The 17,689-nt window shown below is 59.3% G+C and overlaps 1 protein-coding gene across 1 annotated transcript in view; it reads right to left on the reverse strand.

Annotated features, from left to right (window-relative positions):
* The window catches only part of PYGB (glycogen phosphorylase B), a 54,605-nt gene continuing 36,916 nt past the window's right edge, over positions 1 to 17,689 (reverse strand). Inside the window, exons 7-20 of the mRNA XM_060122366.1 lie at positions 17,591 to 17,673; positions 16,616 to 16,759; positions 16,004 to 16,096; positions 14,899 to 15,045; positions 14,057 to 14,220; positions 13,246 to 13,360; positions 12,232 to 12,333; positions 11,494 to 11,641; positions 7,966 to 8,024; positions 6,093 to 6,234; positions 4,344 to 4,551; positions 3,661 to 3,795; positions 2,511 to 2,577; positions 1 to 1,421 (exon numbers count right to left, since the gene is read on the reverse strand). Coding sequence (XP_059978349.1) covers positions 1,269 to 1,421; positions 2,511 to 2,577; positions 3,661 to 3,795; positions 4,344 to 4,551; positions 6,093 to 6,234; positions 7,966 to 8,024; positions 11,494 to 11,641; positions 12,232 to 12,333; positions 13,246 to 13,360; positions 14,057 to 14,220; positions 14,899 to 15,045; positions 16,004 to 16,096; positions 16,616 to 16,759; positions 17,591 to 17,673 — 1,760 coding nt within the window. The 3' untranslated portion in view covers positions 1 to 1,268. The remainder of the gene's footprint in view (positions 1,422 to 2,510; positions 2,578 to 3,660; positions 3,796 to 4,343; positions 4,552 to 6,092; positions 6,235 to 7,965; positions 8,025 to 11,493; positions 11,642 to 12,231; positions 12,334 to 13,245; positions 13,361 to 14,056; positions 14,221 to 14,898; positions 15,046 to 16,003; positions 16,097 to 16,615; positions 16,760 to 17,590; positions 17,674 to 17,689) is intronic.

The raw sequence follows: 17,689 nt of genomic DNA on the forward strand, positions 1-17,689 counted from the left end.
TCAACTGAGCACAAGCAGGAAGGTTTAATCCGTTTCTCACACGAGGCAGTGACTGACAGTGAGGGGCACAGTGATGGTTACACTCGGCCTAAGGGACGGGCAGCAGAGGGCGCTGGGGATGCAACCACAGACCCTCACGCCTCTGGTGACGTGAGCAGTCAGGATGGGGATGAGGGCAGGACCCTGTGCCACCCAGGTCCAGCATTTGAGGAGACAGCCTCCGGAAGCTTCCGCCCACAGCTCCTGCCTGCTCCCTGGCCCTGTCCTTCCCACCTGCTCACCCGCCCTCCCCAGCACCAGCCTGCTCTCTGGGCAGAATGGAAAGTGGGCTCCTCTCTGGGCCCACTCAGTCCTTTTCCAGACCAGGTTGTCATGCTGCTGGGAGGAGGGAGGCCGGCCTCCCGTGAGACCGGAAACGCACCCTCCTGGACTCGACGGGCACAGATCTGCAGCGGGGCTGGGTGTTCAGCTTCACCCAGCAGAGGTGGGGACCCCACCTGGGTCCCCAGGGCCAGGTGAGAACATCCCAGCATTGCCTCCCCAGGCACTAAACTTCAAAAGTGCTATTTTTAGTTGCTAAAACAAGGAAAGGCTTTAGCTAGTTTCATTTCCTTGTGAAAAATCTTATGAAAAAGCAAAACCAAACGAATTCTGCATCAGCCAGCCTTGTCCCAGCCAAAGCTCCCTGGACGCTGGACACAGGTGTTGTCCCCAGTGTCACTCTCAGTTGTCCTGGGGCCTCTTTATCTGATCAATCTGGAAACCCCGGGCTGGGTGCCCACACAGCAGCTATGAGGACATGGCCTAGCACAGTGGACCCTCCCTGCATGGCCAGGAGGCAGGGCTGGGGCCACACTGGACGAGGTGCTGCAGAAACATACACGGCCCCAGGCTTTACCACGGCTACCTGGCCGGACCCCAGAATCCAGAGGCTCAGAACTAAAAACGAGCTCACACAAGGCGTGTGCAAGGCTGCGGGGAGCCCAGCAGACAAGTCCACCTTCCCCCACCTCCACGGGACAGGTGGGCAGAGCAGCAGGCCAGCTGCCCTGCTCAGTGCTGTGGGCTCTGCTTGCCTGCAGGAAACAGGGGAGCATCTCACCTCAGCATCTTCCCCCAACCCAACCCAACCCCCGAAAGCCACCACCCGGATCCCCATGGCCGTCCCGGAAACAGCACTGAAAAAAGCAGGGTGCTGGCAAAGTGCTTGGAAACGGGCAGTCAGCAAGAAAACAAACGCCTCTGGTCCGGAGGGGGAGGGCGGAGGCCTAATCCCTGGGGAGGCTGGGGGGTGGGGTCTTCAGGGCAGAGGGCTCCACGCCCCAGATGTCCCGGGCGTACTCCGTGATGGTCCGGTCACTGGAGAACTTGCCCGAGCAAGCGATGTTCCTGATGACCTTTTTGGTCCACTCCTTGGGGTTCTGCAGAGGCAAGCGGTGCTCGGTGACCTTGGGCTGTTCCCAGATGCACTTAGACACTGGGCAGCCAACCAAGAGGTCACTGGGAAGGGGGCCCACCCACCAGGAAAGTTTCCAGATGACTAGACAGAGGTCCTGCTGGGGTGCGGCACACCCAATGCACAGACACCCCACCAGAGGAGTATGCGCCCCCAGACTGCAGCCAGCACCAGGAGGGGCCTCCCCGAAAGGAAAGCAAAGTTCCTCCCGGAGCCCGGAAGATCACTCGGTTTCTAGGCCCTCTCCTGTTCTGTCACAGGAGGGAACATCAGGGGCTGTTTCCTCGGGGGGGGGGGGGGGGTGGGAGGGATGAGACGTGGGCAACAACTCAGACACACAAACCCCTCAGGCCGTGTCCAAGAATCTGCTTGAACGACCTGGGCAATGAACCATCTGCCCCAACAACTGCACAGTCACGCCCCCATCGCCAGTGTCCCCTCCTGCTGCCATCCTTGGCTGGGTGCACAGGGTGGAACACCCTCCTTTCCCTCCCCAGGTTCAGGAGCTGAGTCTTCCCAGGAGACCCCACTGGACATGCACACTCTCTGTGGGCCACGCCAAGGCAGGGACACAGGGCCGCGGACTGGGGAGCTGGCTCCCGCAGCCCCACCTTAGAAACTCGGCTCCTTAGAGCTACAAGTCCTTGTTCTACTTGCTGTCAGATCTGTCACTTTTACAAGGAATCGTTCATCTTCTCATTTTAAGCACAGAAAGGTCTTCACTGCTCACAAGGCCCATCCCGCACCTCAGGCTCTCCTGATCACACCCACGTGGGCGGTCAGATGGCGGGCTAGGGTGTGCAGAGCCTCCGGAAGGAAACTCCTGCCCTGCTCACCTGCGCTCTGTGGCAGCTGCCCAGAGGCTGCAGGGGAAGGTGCGCTGGTGTGGACAGCAGCCTGGGCAGAGGGCCAGCCGAGTCAGTCCCTGAGCAGGAAATGAGGAAGCCCAACCTGCTCTGGGCCACTAGATGAACTGTGACCTCCTGGGAGTGGCCTGAGACAGCAGGACACAGCCACACCCTGCTGCTTCGCTGCCAGGGCCCAAGGACCTTACCCGGTACAGCTGGTCCACCCGGGCCTGGCACTCCACGTATGCCTCATAGTCCGCAAACACCTTGAACCTGAAATGGGAGACAGGAAGCTGGGCCGGGTGGGTGACGAGTGGGAGGTCAGGAAACGGGCCTGGCTGGCTGCGTCCTCATGCTCTGCAGGACAGGGGTGGCCACGGGGACTACTCTGTGAGCAACACTTCTGTCCTGGGGACGCTATTCTAGAAAAACCTTATTTTAACCCAGTGTTCTTTAAAGAACCCGTGCACGTGGGTCAGAGCTGCACAGGCTGAGGCCTCCCGCCAATTTCATCTCCAGGGGAAGGGCACAGGGTGACCACAGGCTCCATCACCATCTGTTCTCAGATCTCACGGGCTGAGAACTGGTGGTGCAGGATTTATGGACACAGAAACATGTTTTGTTTACGATTGAGTCAGAAACACAATTCATGAAACTGTAAAGTCCCTCCTTGATCACAGACCTCAGCAGGGCCAAGCTCCCAGCCCCGGGCGTGTGTGGAGTTACAATCGATTGGGTCTAACAGAAGCCAGCTGACAGCATTCATCAAAAAGTGACAGACTAAACCAAAGGAACTGCAAGTGGGATAGAGGTCGATTCTCAGCCTTTGACAGACTCAGCTTCTACCACCTGGGTGGAGAAGAGGCCTGTCGTCAGAGGAGAGAGCACTGCCGACCTATAACAAGTGCTGTGCAAAGCTGTGCCCCGGGGAGCAGAACCCCGTGTCAACGGCCTCGTCGTAAAACACTAACCATGTGGTAACTCACGGCCTCACAAGCTCATTCCACCTGAACCACTCTTGGGCTCCCCATTAAACCCAGGCTCCCTCTGCCCCGAGGAAGTCGCCTCCAACCCGCCCAGGCGACGCTTGTCACTCCTGTCCAAGGAGGTCAGCTGGTGCCGGGGGCCTGGGGCTCCACTCGGCAGCTGGCAATCCCACCACCAGGCCCCCAGGCTCGCTGAGCACCGTCAGAAGCCCCACAAACCCTGGCCCCTGGGTGCAGCCGAGCCTCTGGCCGTGGGCTGAGGTGAGGGTGAGCCTCACCGAGGCCCAGGCTTGGCCCCAAACAACGTGCAGTTTTCAGCCTGCCAGGGGACCCTTTGACCCATCGGTGAGGCACGAGGGGCCTGTCTCACCTGTCATGGTTCAGCAGCATGTCGACGACGCCCTTGAAACAGTCGGGCTCCCTGGGGGAGAAGAAGCCGCTGCTGATCTGGTCCACGGCCTGCCGCAGCTCAGGCAGGGAGTCGTAGTACTCCCGGGCGTTGTACCTGTGGGGAGATGGCAGCCTCGTGGGCACACGCTGGGGCCGTTTGTGCCTCAGGCCCACGACAGCCAGGTGGGGTTGGCAACCGCAGGCACTGGGAGGTGGACGTGGGCCGTGAGCACATCAATTCCACCTCCTCCTTTTACTGTTACAGACACGTGGTTGCTAGAGGACGTACAGGTCACATGCAGTCCTCCGAGAGAGGATGCTCAAGCAGCCCCGCCCCCGCCCCCAGTGCCAGGATGTTGCAGAAGAAAATGACATGTGAAACCAAGCTGGAGAGACACCCTGCGACCATTAGGGAGTCTGGGGAGAGGGAGGCGTGTGGCAGACATGGGACAGGGCCGAAAGGGCCAGCGCTCACAGGCTGACAAGGTTCCGACTGTTTGGGTTCAGCAGCTGGTGCCTGAGGCCTCAACAACTCCCCTGAGGGATTTTAGGCAACTAGGCAACTTCAGTTGCACAGAATTAGGCCGGGCTGGGACCCCTCACAGTATCCAAGGGTGTGAAAAACAAGTAGAGGAGATCTGAGGTCTTGAGAGGGACACACACCCTTTCCGGTCCAGGGCTTCCACGTCCTCCACCCGCAAGCCAAAAATGAAGAGGTTCTCGGCCCCAGCTTCCTCAGCCATCTCCACGTTGGCTCCGTCCATGGTGCCGATGGTGAGGGCCCCATTGAGCATGAACTTCATGTTGCCTGTGCCCGAGGCCTCGGTGCCCGCGGTGGAGATCTGCTGTGACAGGTCGGCGGCGGGGATCACTGCAAGGCGGCGAGAGCAAGACCCGTCAGCCATGAACCGCTCAACACGAGAGCAATGGGAACAGCACAGCAACACCATGCACTGACCACACCACCTGTACGGCTCCCTTTTTTGACCCAGGGCACCCTGAGGCAGAGGATCCACAGTGGAAACGCCTGAGAAGCCCTGCAGGTGGCAAAGGACCTTTGTTCTGGAACCTTCCGCGGACCAGGGCCAAATCAAAGCCTGGTGTTGTCATCATTCCCTTGTATCCTGACATCACTGCTGTCTTATTCGATCAGCCCCGCAGACTCCTTAAATGGCTTAAAGAGGAATCCGACTCACAGCACCAAAGGACTGGGGACAGCGGGGGGACAATCTTCTTGTGGCCACACGCACCGAAGTCACTCTGTGCCGTTTACAGACTGGCATAGTGGCCAAGACACAACCCCATCCATGGCCCTGCAGCTTCTCCCAAGTGTGGGTTCCCTGCGTGAGTTTCTCCATGTGGCAGCAGGAACGCAGCCTCCGTCCTGCCTGCCTTGGCATCCCTGCTCCCACGTCCTCAGCTCGTTCTCAGAGCTAATGCTGCTTCCCTAACCCAGCTGAAGGGCACTCGGGGTCAGCCAAGACCAGAGCCCGGCCCCTTCTTCAAGGTCAAGTGCAGGTGCCAGGATAGAGACACAGGCACCCCCGGCCCCTCAGGCAGAGGGACATGGGCAGACGGGATGGTGGACACGTTACCACAGCCAGTCCAAGAGCTGGGGGAGGGTGTGGGGCCCAACTCCAGGCTGGCTGTCCCCAAGGTCAGTTCTAAGGAAGCGCAGGAACTGGCCTGGGAGTGCCAGGCAGCGGCCGTAAGTTGCTTTAGAAGCTCAGTGAAACACTAACCCCAACCCAACCCCCGAGCCACACATGGTCCATGGCAGTGGCGGGACCACAGGGATGGTCCTGATCCGCCCGCAACGGAGGAGGAGGGAGTGCGTGAGCCTGCCCTTCACTCAACGCCTGGAGGGCAGCGCACAGTCTCATGGATCAGAGGGGCTGCTACTCGGGCCACAAGTCCAGGCTCAGGTTTCCCAGCACTTCCTGCCAGGTCCCCGGAAGTGGCTGGCTTAGAAGGGCCTGTCCAGCTCAGGACAGCTATGCTCCGAGGCACATCTGGCCACAGGCCCTTCTCCAGATGGCAACACACACCCAGTACCCCCAAAGTGGAGTGGCCCCAGGCTAAACCCTCCCGGAGCAGGTGCAGGACGCCAGGCCAGAGTGGACAGGTGGGGATGAGCAGAAGCACCCTCTGGGGGACGGGGAGGGCCAGCAAGAGGGAGCCCCGGGGCAGAGGAGCGAGGAGGGGGAGCAGTGGGAAGTTCAGAGACCAAGGATGTGTGAGACCGAGGACGACCCACACACTCGGTGGCAGCAGGGCTCCCCCAGAGCCAGGCCGGGGGGTGGGGGGCCCTCTGGCTGGGCAGCCTGGTGTTGGGGCTGTTAATCCGTCTGAAAGCAAGACAGGCCCTGACCATAGAGGACCACTGGCTGCGCCCAGGTAGGGCAGGCTCACCTTTCTCGGCCAAGGACACTCTGTAGTTCTCCAGGAAGATCACTTTGAGCCTGTCGCCCACAACCGGATCGTGGTTGACGACGTCGCCGATGGACGTGACCAGCTTGATGATCATCTTGGCCATGTGGTAGCCGGGCGCCGCCTGGAAAGGGGGAGGGGCGCTCAGCAGACACCCTGTGCTCAGGGGCACGGCAGGGTCGCCGGAGCCCGGGCTGCACACGCCCAGCCGAGTGGCTCTGCCAGCGGGGGGGTCCCACGGCAGGGGAGGGGTGGGCTGAGGCCACGGCATCCCTGCGTGTCCTGCCCTCAACCTGGCAGACGGACCCACAGAGCGCGGCGCCCCACCCGCTTCCTCGGCTTCAACCGAGCGCCTCTCATGACGGCACCTCACCCACGTGCACAAATCTGTCAACCTCAAGCTTGGTTTTCTGATTCTAGTTGGTTTTTTCAAAAATGGAGAGAGGGAACAAGGACCTCTGAGAACTGACTACCGACTTATAGGAAACACAGGGAACCAAGGAAAGTACTGGGAGATACCAGAGGGACGTGGTTTGGGGAAGACACACAACCCGATTTCTGTAACAAATTGCAGGGGAAAAAAAGAGGGGGACGTGGAGAAAAACCTACAGATGAAGAGGTTTAAGAGACACAGCCGCCCGTCACCATGTGAGAACCTTGCTGGGTCCTGATTCAAACAAGCTCAAGGTATTTGTAGCTGTCACAAGACCGCTGCATGTGGCCCTGGCTGGATATTTAATGATGTGGAGGAATTCTTGTCAAGTGTTTTAGGTGTGATGGTGGCGCTGTGTGGTTTTGCAGGAAAACATCACTGTGAAGACAACTGATTAAGTTCTTAGGGTTGAAGTGTTATAATGTCTGTAATCCATCTACTATGAAATGGTTCAGCAAAAGTCTGGGGGACAGGTTTGTGGATGTTCTACACTTCTTTTTTCCTTTTTAAAAATGTTAATTTTTTAAAAATTAACATTTTTTAACTTTTGAAAGTCCACATCTCTAAAATGCATACAGAAATACTGACAAAACAGCATGCTGGGGTGGGGTGGTGGCGGAATGAATTGGGAGATTGGGATTGACATATATACACTAATATGTATGAAATAGATAAAAAAAAAAAGAAAAGAAAAAGAACCCCAGCATGCTGTCCGGAGTCTGCTTTAGAAACATCAGGAGTCGGGGGGCCGGGGGACGGTGGCAGAGACAGAACAAGATGGGCCTGCCTGTGAGGTGCCTCCACCTTCATATGTGCTCAAGTGAGAGGTGAGGACAGTCCTGGGCCCACCTGCAGCCCCCGTGAAGCAGCTGTGCCCAGGCTTCTGGGAAAAGTGGCAGAGGGTGGGGACGCGGGCCCTAGAGCGTGGAGCCGGGTGATGGGACCCACTGATGCCTGCCGGCGATACGCTGGGACTCTGAGATCCCACGTCCAAAAGCACATGTAAATAAAACGAATAAGGCCAGGCTGAGCCGAGAGCAGGCGCACGTCTGGCTGACGAAGCAGCCAGCGACTCACGCCTACTTGGCGCACCAGTGCAGGGGAGGCATGGAAATCCGGCAGTTACAAGAGAAATGGCGCTGCCCCATGAGAGCCCAGTAGAGACTGGCCCTTGGGGCTGGGGACCCCACTCCCCTGGGCCGGGCAGGCAGGGGCCCCATCCAGCTCCCTCCTGTGGCTGAGCTGATGGAGCCTGAGCTGGCCCAGAGGCACACCTGGGGCCAGGACCTCTGGGCTGTGTGTGCAGGTTGGCGCCCGGCTACCCGCAGCATCCAGCCCCGATGCAGAGACGCTGCTGAAAAGCACGGTGGTTTGTGCATCCCCGACCAACGCCAAGCAGGAACCAAGAAGACGTCCCCTCACCTTGCCCCCGATCATGACGGTCCTGGGCACAAAGGCCTGGGCTGGGTCCTTCTTTATTCCTGCAGGACAAACAAAAAGAGAGCCACGTGAAGCCCCTGGAGCCAGACATGCCTGAGCCCTGGGACAGGCCTCAGTGACAGTGTCTTCAGAGGCCAGCCCGACACAGGTGCTGCACTGCCAGGAGCTCCCGCTTACAGAATTCTACACTTGGTCCAGGTTGGTTTGGAAGGCCAGCCAGGAGCAGACTCTTCCAGAAAGTTCAGTGGAAAAGCTGTGCCTTTGTGTCCAGAACAGCCCAACACAGCAGCTTCTCTGGGTCTGGTCACCAGGACTGAAGGCCCTTGCATGTGATGGGTACTCAAAAATGGGGTGACCTTGGGATGGTGGTGATTCACCGTCAGCCTGCGAGAGGTGTCAGTGAGACCCCAAGCCCCCTCCGTCACTGGGACAGAGGCTAAGAAGCCCCCCAGACCTTTTCTGTACAGGAGCAGACAGCTCACCTCCAGCCCCAGCAGAATGAGATGTCCTCACCAGGCCACTGGTTTCCAGATTTCAGCTGGGGGGTGGGGGCAGGGAGTGTCTACAGAAGTGACAGGCTGCCCTAGACGGCTTTCACCAGAGGCAGGAATCGGCCGCAAGGTTTACAGGAGCCACTAAAGGGTCGCGGCTGATCTGTAACCTCCGTCTTCAGGTTCTAGTAGGAACATGACCGTCCCTTAGTTCTGAATCTTCCCGCTTCCAGATTGTGGACAGAGTAACAAAGAGAACAGGAAAAAAATAAAGCCAAAACCCCACAAACTACATTTTTACTAAAAGAAGAAAAATACGCTAACTCCAGATCATTGAGCAAGCCCTCCTGGGTCGTGGGATGGGTGGGAGACAGGGCTGTGAACTCAGGGTCTCAGGAACCCCAGCCTCCCGGGGGCTGTGAGCGGGGGAAGCGGAGGCAGGAAAGAGCCCCAGGGGGCCGGGCGGGCAGACCCTGTCGGCACCCCTCCTACAGAGAAACCTTGGAAAGGGGGTCTGGACATCCTTGTGGACAGAGGCCCACAGGGCCATGACGCCTCCTGAGCCAGCCTTGACTTGGAGCCCCAGAGAGGCATCACAAGCTGGGGAGGCCTGCGGCTGCCTTGAGCTCACGAGGCCCCGGCCAGCTCCTCAGACACGAGTGACCAACCCGAACACACAGCTTTGCCACAGACAAGGGCAGTGGAAGCAGCCTCCCTGTGAGTCTCCAACCTGTGAGGACTGTCGACGCAGATGGGAGACCATAGCGCCGAAACCCAAGACCCCGGGAGAAGGCAGAACACAGGCGACAAGGCAGAACTGCCCCACAGAGTGCAGCCCGATCACAGAAGCCAGGAGGGCGGGGAGACGTGCAGAAAACACAGTAGACACACAGAGTGTGGAAGCGGGACCAGCAGACAACATGGAACAGAAAAGGAGGGAAAGCTATCAACAGGCAAAAAGAAGGTGGTGGAAGAAACCAACCACACACGTCACTGGAGCCCCAGGAGAAGAAAGCCAAACACATGTTTTAATGTATTTCAAGGAAACGTCCTAGAAATGATATAAGATATCAACCACCATCCTCAGAGTGCCCAAGCATCAGGAAAATTGACCCATAACAGCCGGCACCCAAGACACAGCCGAGTGGAATGAGCACAAGAGAGCAGCTCACTCCAGACCCACCCTCCAGATGGCGCTGCTCAAGGAAAGAACGGGAGACTGAGAACATCGCTTCAGCGGAACCACCCTTCCCGCAAGTGGCCACAGACTACTGTGGACATGGAAGACCTCGGGGCACAGGAGCTGGGCAGAAGGGCGACCGGACGGCCCTGTAAGAGGACTGGGCGTCTCATCGCAGATGGAAACCCAGGTCAGGTCGAGGCGAGGATGGCAGAGCAGCACCACGTTGTGCGCTCATACACGCAGGTGGACGAGCGGGCGGGGGGCGGGTGACACGTGCCCTGATGGCCCCATCGGAATGCCGCAGGCGCCCCGGACGCTCACAGCCGAGCAGAAGCAGCACCCTGGGCAGCAGGAAGGCACCGCTCACAAGAGGTGACGGGAGGAAGGGCAGGCCACCCAGTGACTGGCCCTGCCGCTCACGGGCAGGGGATTCGGGGACGCCGCCCGGGAAACGACAAAGAAAATGCAGAAAAATCACAACTGCAGAAGAAAACCACAGCAAAGAGCACAAAACAAAGTCTCTGTGAACTGCTGTTTCTGGCCCGGGAGGCGCGCCCTTCCGCTAAACGCACAGGAGGGCCCTCACCTGGGCCTTTTCTGAGGGTCGGGTCAGAACCATTCAACCCAAACTAGCATCCGTCCTGTCACTTCACTGTCTCACGAGCGAGCGGATCCCTCAAGACGGAGTCTCTCTCACTGGCAACTGGAGAGCTGATGTTCTCAAGGGGAGCTCTGCGTCTTGGAAAGTATTTGGTTCCTTTATTTTCAAAATTAGTATTTGCTTTACTACATTACAAGATCTTAAGAACCACGTTTTGGGCTTCCCTTGTGGCACAGTGGTTAAGAATCCACCTGCCAATGCAGGGGACACAGTTCAAGCCCTGGTCCGGGAAGATCCCACATGCTGTGGAGCAACTAAGCCCGTGCACCACAACTACTGAGCTCACGTGCCACAACTAACTGAAGCTGGTACACCTAGAGCCCATGCTCCGCAACAAGAGAAGCCACCATAATGAGAAGCCCGCGCACCACAACGAAGAGTAGCCCCCGCTCGCCACAACTAGAGAAAGCCCGCGCACAGCAACGAAGACCCAACGCGGCCAAAAATAAATAAATTAAATAAAGAACTTTAAAAAAAAAAAACAGATTTTTTCCTTGAGGCTTTATTATCTTATTTATAGAAGTAGCAAATGTTCATAGTTACTTTTAGGTGGGTCTTTTTTTTTTTTTTTTCGGTATGCGGGCCTCTCACTGTTGTGGCCTCTCCCGTTGCGGAGCACAGGCTCCAGACGAGCAGGCTCAGCGGCCATGGCTCACGGACCCAGCTGCTCCGCGGCATGTGGGATCTTCCCAGACCGGGGCATGAACCCATGTCCCCTGAACCCGAGTCCGGCAGGCAGACTCTCAACCACTGCACCACCAGGGAAGCCCTTAGGTGGGCCTTTGATTCACACGTGCTTCAAGATCAAATGCCACTTAAATAGTTTAAGGTGTATAGATGTAACATACTATTTCATCTTCTATGAGTATACTTCAAATGCCTCACCTGCTAAGTATAATCTCTCCAAATAACTTAAGAGGAGTCTAATAACGATAATAACTAAGTATGAAAGAAATGCTACACCAGACCTAAAACCCAGCCTCTGGAGGAGGTGCAGCCCCTGGGCCTCGAGCTCCCCAACCTCTGAGTTCACATCTCACTCCTTGTAGCTGCTCTGCTCTGAACACAGAAAACCAGAAGGTGCCACTCAAAATGAATATGCCACGGCTGCCCCAGTGGCCACGTGAGAAAAAGGCCCAGGGGAAGGGGGGTGGGGCGCAGGGCGGAGCACTCACGGTTGTACAGGGTGACCACGTGCAGGCAGTTGAGCAGCTGCCGCTTGTACTCGTGGATCCTCTTCACGTGCACGTCGAACATGGACGAGGGGTTGACCTTCACCCCGTACTCCTTCTCCAGGAAGGCAGAGAACTTCACCTTGTTTTCCTGGGAGAACAGAGGTAAAGATGGTGGGATGTTCACAGGGCCGAGCCCCCAGGGCTGGTGTCAGAGACGCAGCAGGGAGGGGATGCCCAGGACGCGCTGCCACCCCAGGGGAGACACAGAGGGACACAGGTGGTCACCGGAGCCTGGTGGGCAGAAGGGGGAAGCGTGATCCTGAAAGTGGATCCACACGAGAGCGTGGAGAGAAACAGGAAAGTAGATGTGCAAACCCAGGAAGAGGAGCAAAGGATGAGAAAAGCAGAAAATGGAGACAAGGAGACCTGGGGTGGGGGGCGAGACTCCAAAATGAAGACTACTTCTGGGCCCCCGAGACCAGGCTGTTGGCACAGTGGAGGGTCAGTCTCGGTCTTCAAAGGCCGCCAAGTGGGCCAGGCCGCCTGGTGGTGAGGTGGCCACAGGGAGGCCCAGGTGTGCGGACAGCATGTCAAGTGCAGATGCCAGACCTGCATCGATTCCCACTGCTTCCCCCCAGATGAGCTCTCCTCCGGACCTGGGGCGGCGGTGCGCTCAGGGTTCAGCGGGGCCCCCTCTGCAAGGCTGAGCGGGGGGATGGGCCCCCCCACCGGGCCTACCTGCTTGACCTGGGCCACGTCCCTGATGAGTGCCTCGTCACTGAGCAGCTGCAGCAGTTTCTTCAGTTGGCTCAGGTCCGTCAGGAAACCCTCCCCGATTCTCTGCCGAGTCATAAGGGAGACGCGGTTTCTGCACCTCTTCTGCCCCCCTCAGCCTCAGGCCCCCTCTCTCTACGACACCCCCTCCCAGGAAACACCGCACACCCGGCGCCGGTCAAGTCCCGACCACTGAAACGTGCCCTCAAACGCACGCGCCTCCCCCGGCTCCCCACAGGCCTGAAACCTGGGGGCCCGGCTCCGCCCACCCCCAAGGCCCACACCCGCCAGAACCGCAGATGGACGGAGGCCTTCCGGCCACTCCCGCCCGGCCTGGGCACCCTACCCTGCCCCCAACACTGCAGCACAGCGCTGTTTCCAAACAAACCCCAGCTTCAGTCTCCCTGTTTCTAATTTAGGACCGAGAGGAAAACTGGCCTCCAGACACCTGGGCCGTCTCCGTGGCCTTGCCCTGAACCGAGGCCGCACCAGCCAGGCTGAGGTGGTCACGTCCCTGCAGTGCTGCTCCCGGGCCCTCCCGGTATCTGGGCAGGCAGACCTCAGCTCTGCCGTCCCTTCCAGAGAAGCCTCCTTGGCACACAGCCCGCCCCCAGCACCCCCGCCGCACCCCCATGTCCAGCACGCAGCCTGGCCCCTGCGTGACTTGTCTCCTTCCTCGCTGAGCGCGTGAGCATGGGAACAAGTCAACAACGACGGCGTCCCCGGCTCACAAACCTCTTCGGGGGCAGCTGGGCCTAGCGCTTCCCCTCTGAACTCCTGCACAGGCCGCCAGGGCTGCTGGCCGACCGCCCGGCCCCCCACACCCAGGGCGACAGCAGGTCCCCGCCGCCCGCACCCGTCCAGAAGCCATCGCTGTCCACGCGCTGAGGAGCGGGTCACCGCCCACACGGCCCCAGGCAGCTGCCGCTCGCTCTGCCTGCCCACAGCTCCGGGTGGGCTCAGAGGCGCTGGCCTCACCTCCACGATGATGTCCGCCAGCCCCGGGTTACACAGAAGCAGCCACCGTCGGGGCGTGATGCCATTCGTCTTATTCTGGAACTTCTCTGGCTCCAGCTCGTAAAAGTCCTTAAAGCTAAAAACACAGACAACGGGCAACTGTCACAAGCACTGTTTCAAACAAGGTGAGCGAGAGGCACAGGGCCCTCTGAAGGGAGCCCCCGGGCGATCCAGAGCCCAGCCTTTCTGTTCCATCCCCCACGGAGCCCAACTCCACGCCAGCATGTGGCTGGAGCCTGGCCACCTCCCAGTGGTTGTGACAGTGGAGAGTGGACGGACAGTGGGGATTAAACAGTACATCACAAAAAGCCTCAGGCCAGCACCGAGGACCTGGGAGCCTCCACACGGACAGACCGGTCCAGGGCTGCCGGGCGCCCACACGAGAGGCGCTCCACAGGTCTGCGGCGAGGATGGAAAGGAGGAATTCCAAGACCACATCCCACAAAGAGGGGGCAGAAGCAGGGAATCTGACCTAAGAATTCCTCCTTCCTCTCGGGGATGAGCCCCAGCCCGTCACACCCTAACCTCCACCCTGGCGGGGCCCAGTACTCTTGTCCCCAGGCGGGGCGCCGAGGCCCACAGCCAGCGGCACGTGCTCCAGAAGGAGAGCCTCTGCCTGGACAGAAGGAGAACGCAGACAACAGGAAGGGCTCCTGGTGACAAGAGGGCTCGGTCCCCCAGCGTCGTCCACCGAGTCAGAGCCTCACCCTCCCACCGCCGCGCTCTGGGCAGTTCACTCGCCCTGGCGCAGGCCAGCGCAGGCCCCACTCACACTGACTGCTTCACGATCTCCGAGTGGATCCTCGCCACGCCGTTGACAGCGTGGGACCCGATGACACATAGGTGGGCCATGTTGATGCGCTTGCAGTCCCCTTCCTCGATCACGGACATCCTCCGCAGGCGGTCCACATCCCCGGGGAACAGGGCGGCCACGTGCTGCCGAGACAGAGCAGTGAGCAGGAGGGCGGGGGCTGCTTTCCCCAAGAAAGGCCCAGGGCGGCTGCAGCCCAGCCTGACTGGGCCCCGGGCGAAGGTCTGCCTCGGCCTGGGGGCGGCGGCCCGGCCCGTGGGCTCGGAGGAGCTGAGGAGGTGCCCTGTGACGTACAGGAAGAGATGGGGATGCTGTCCCCGCTGGCCCAGGCAGGGTATAACCGCAGTCTACCAGTGGGAATGGCTACTCTTTCACCAAAAGATTAAAAAAATGAACTATAATCACACCTGAATTCTAAGTTCCCCTGTGCGTGTACCACTATCCTTTCTGTGGGTGACAGAGGAAAGACAAAGGTGATTTGTTTCCAAATCACCCAAATGCTGCAGTGATGTCGCAGGACAAAGGCCTTTGGCATTCCAGGAACAGACACTCACACCTGAACCTGCTCAGAAATGAGAAGAAGACTCCCCCCGACGCAGCAGGGGTCCAAGCGTGGGGACCAGGCAACAGCTCTGCCAAGTGACAGCCCCAGACCCCAAAGTCCTCTTCTCGAACGGCTATTCCCTTCAAGAAGTAAAGCACCTGTCCCGGGCCAGACGACCTGACGTGGAGGACAGAGGAGGGCCCGTCAGAGCAGGGCAGCCCTCTCCCCTCCCGCATCCCCACAGGAAGGGCGTGCTCACATCCAGGTGCCTCTGGTTGATGGCGTAGATGATCTCCAGGTGCCGTGGCAGCAGCTTCTCAAACATGGACACAGGCCAGCGCTCCAAGGCCTCGGGCAGCACCGTGTGGTTGGTGTATGCACAGGTCTTCCTTGTGATTTCCCAGGCCTACAACATTCCAGAACACCCCAATGTTTTATTCAGAAAAAAGCAGCTCGTGGCCAGATGCCAAGGTGAGGGGAACGTGTAGGATCAGAGGCAGGTGTTCAGATGCCACCAGGAAGGGCCCCCCGCACGTCTCTGCTCTCCGGGGCCCAGAACTTCCTAAACCCACAGTGAGCCCTGCGCCCTTCACTGTCCTGACACGCCCCACGTGCACCTCACATCCTGACCCAGAGCACACGCAGGAATGAGCACCTTACCTGCTACCTGGGAACCACTGCAACTTTCCTCTGTAAACCAGACAGAGCTCCAGGCAGCTTTGCTTTACTTCCACCAAACCGACTTCACACCCACAGTCCAGAGGAAACTGGTCAAGTGTCTGGCCCTGCCCTCCGCTGGCCAGGGGAGAACAGGGTCTGCCCAGCCCCACCCAGAAGTGCAGCCCCAAACCAGAAAGGGGCTCTGGTGCTAAAAAATGGGGTAAAAATGGTTTTATATGTTGATTTAAGTAAATGAGATCAACAAAACCCCACTAAAGAACCTAGGACCAAAATAAGTGAAGCAGAGAGAACGAGCCTATAAATGTGTGAACGACGTATTTCTTTAAACCGAACCCTTCTGGGTTTTTCGCCACAATTTTAAGATGAAAAAATATAGGTGAGAAGCTCTCAGAAGTGTCAGAATCCTTTTCTTGTCTTCCAGAACACCACCCTTCTCTGGCCCTTAAACTGCTGCGCCCACTCACTGTGCCCTGCCCTTGGGAGAAACCCCAGACCCGCTCCTGGAACGTCCTTCTCCCCACAGCCCCGTCTTCCCAGGACAACTTCCTTCTGTTCTCCCGGGGCCACCAGAGAGGCCTCCCTCTGTGGACCAGCTCAGTACTCACCCCTGCTGTCGGGAGAGGCGAGGAGGTCACCCCGTGCCAGGTGTTTGGGGACACTGTGCTCGGGCCCCCGGTGCTCACCTTGTCCCAGTCCACCTTCTCCACGTCCACCAGGATCCGCATGAGCTCAGGGATGGCCAAGGCCGGGTGGGTGTCATTCAGCTGGATGGCCACCTGCGTTTACACGGGGTGACCCCCTCAGTCCCTTGCCTGTGTGTGCAGAACCGGGGTCCTCGGCTGCCCGCCCCGAGGAGCCTGGTCATAGGGCTGGCAGCAGGAAGCGGATGGCACTGCACGGGCTCCAGGCCCAGCATGGAAAGCCGCGGAGGTGCAGGGAGCAGGTCAGGGTGGAGGACCCGGAGGCCAGCCCCGCAGCGCGCGTCCAGAGCCCTCCCCGCCTTGGAACGCTGCTCCTGCCTGACGGACACTGGCTGGTTGTGTTCAGATTACTGAACTGAGCCTGCAAACTGGCCGCTTTGCCCGACGGACCTTTCACAGCGTTCCCTGCTGCCTCGACGCCTCCTGAGGTCCAGGGCAGCCCTGGTCGAGAAGGAAGGCGGCCTGGTCCCCGGGCACGAGGAGGCCCAGGTTGGGGGGCGGCTTCCCGCCCAGCCCCCACTGCAGCTGGAAGGAGGAGGCCCAGCCCGGGAACAGCCCGTCTCCGGCACGGCGCTCAGCCCTCTACACACGCACCTTGTCTGGGAACGTCTCGAAGGAGGTCCTTACGGGGTCGCGGCAGCCGAACTTGGACGACTTGAAGCGCCGGATGATGTCTTGGAGGGTGGCGGCCACCACGAAGTATTCCTGCTTCAACCGCAGCTCCTTCCCCTCAAAGAACTGAGGACATGCCCGGCTCAGCCTCCGCTGCATGGGCCCTTGGGGCCCCCGAACCCAGGACAGGGCCCAGGCTGGGGTGCGGCCCAGGGGTGCAATGCCTCGATCCCCAGTGCTGGGGCCGAGGCCAGGAAAGCAACCTCCCAGGTGCCTCACATTCCAGGAGGCCTCATGCCTGAAGCATGAGCCTGTTCGGAATCTCTGGGGGGTGCTGGGGGAGGGCATTTTCTTATGAGCCTTTCAGCACAGGGCCCTTTGCTGCTACATGCATGTATTTCCCTGATAAAATAAGAAAAACACACAACCCACAAAGATGGGCAGATCCTAGGGGCTCGTTTGGTGGCAGTGGATCACGTGGCTGAGGCCCCGCCTCACAAGTGGGGACACCTGCTAAGAGCGTTCCAAACCATGACCACGTGGCGTCTCAAGGCGTCCCTGCAGAATAGGCGCTGCTGGCCCCACGCGCCAACGCGCCAACCAACTCTTGGGGAGCTGGCACCAGGTGCTGAAGAGCAGAAACGGCTGGGCGTGAGGTCTGAGGCCTCCGCGGCCCTGCACTCGGTGGCCGTGTGCTTATGGGGAGCGTAGGTGTGAGGCCAGGAACCTCCTAAGAGCTCCCCTGGGCAGAGGGCAAAGGAGGGGCTAACAGCACACAGGTGCTCCTGGACCCCGTCAGGGATGCCGTGCCGCCCTCACTCTGAGGAGGTCACTCTCGTGGCCTCACCTGACAAGCCTGAGGCCAGCACAGGGGCCCTTCTGGAGCCCAGCCCTGCAGGGGTGCTTCCTGCACTGGAGGAACGGCGCGGACGAGGACCACCTGCAGCAGCTACTCACGTTGTCGTTGGGATACAGGACTCTGGAGATGTTCTCGGCCAGGTTCCGGTCCAGGACCGCCTCGATGTAGCCGCCCACGTTGACTGAGGGCAGAGAGCG

The sequence above is a fragment of the Lagenorhynchus albirostris genome, chromosome 15 (genome assembly GCF_949774975.1).
Source record: "Lagenorhynchus albirostris chromosome 15, mLagAlb1.1, whole genome shotgun sequence".
Taxonomy (NCBI): Eukaryota; Metazoa; Chordata; class Mammalia; order Artiodactyla; family Delphinidae; genus Lagenorhynchus; species Lagenorhynchus albirostris.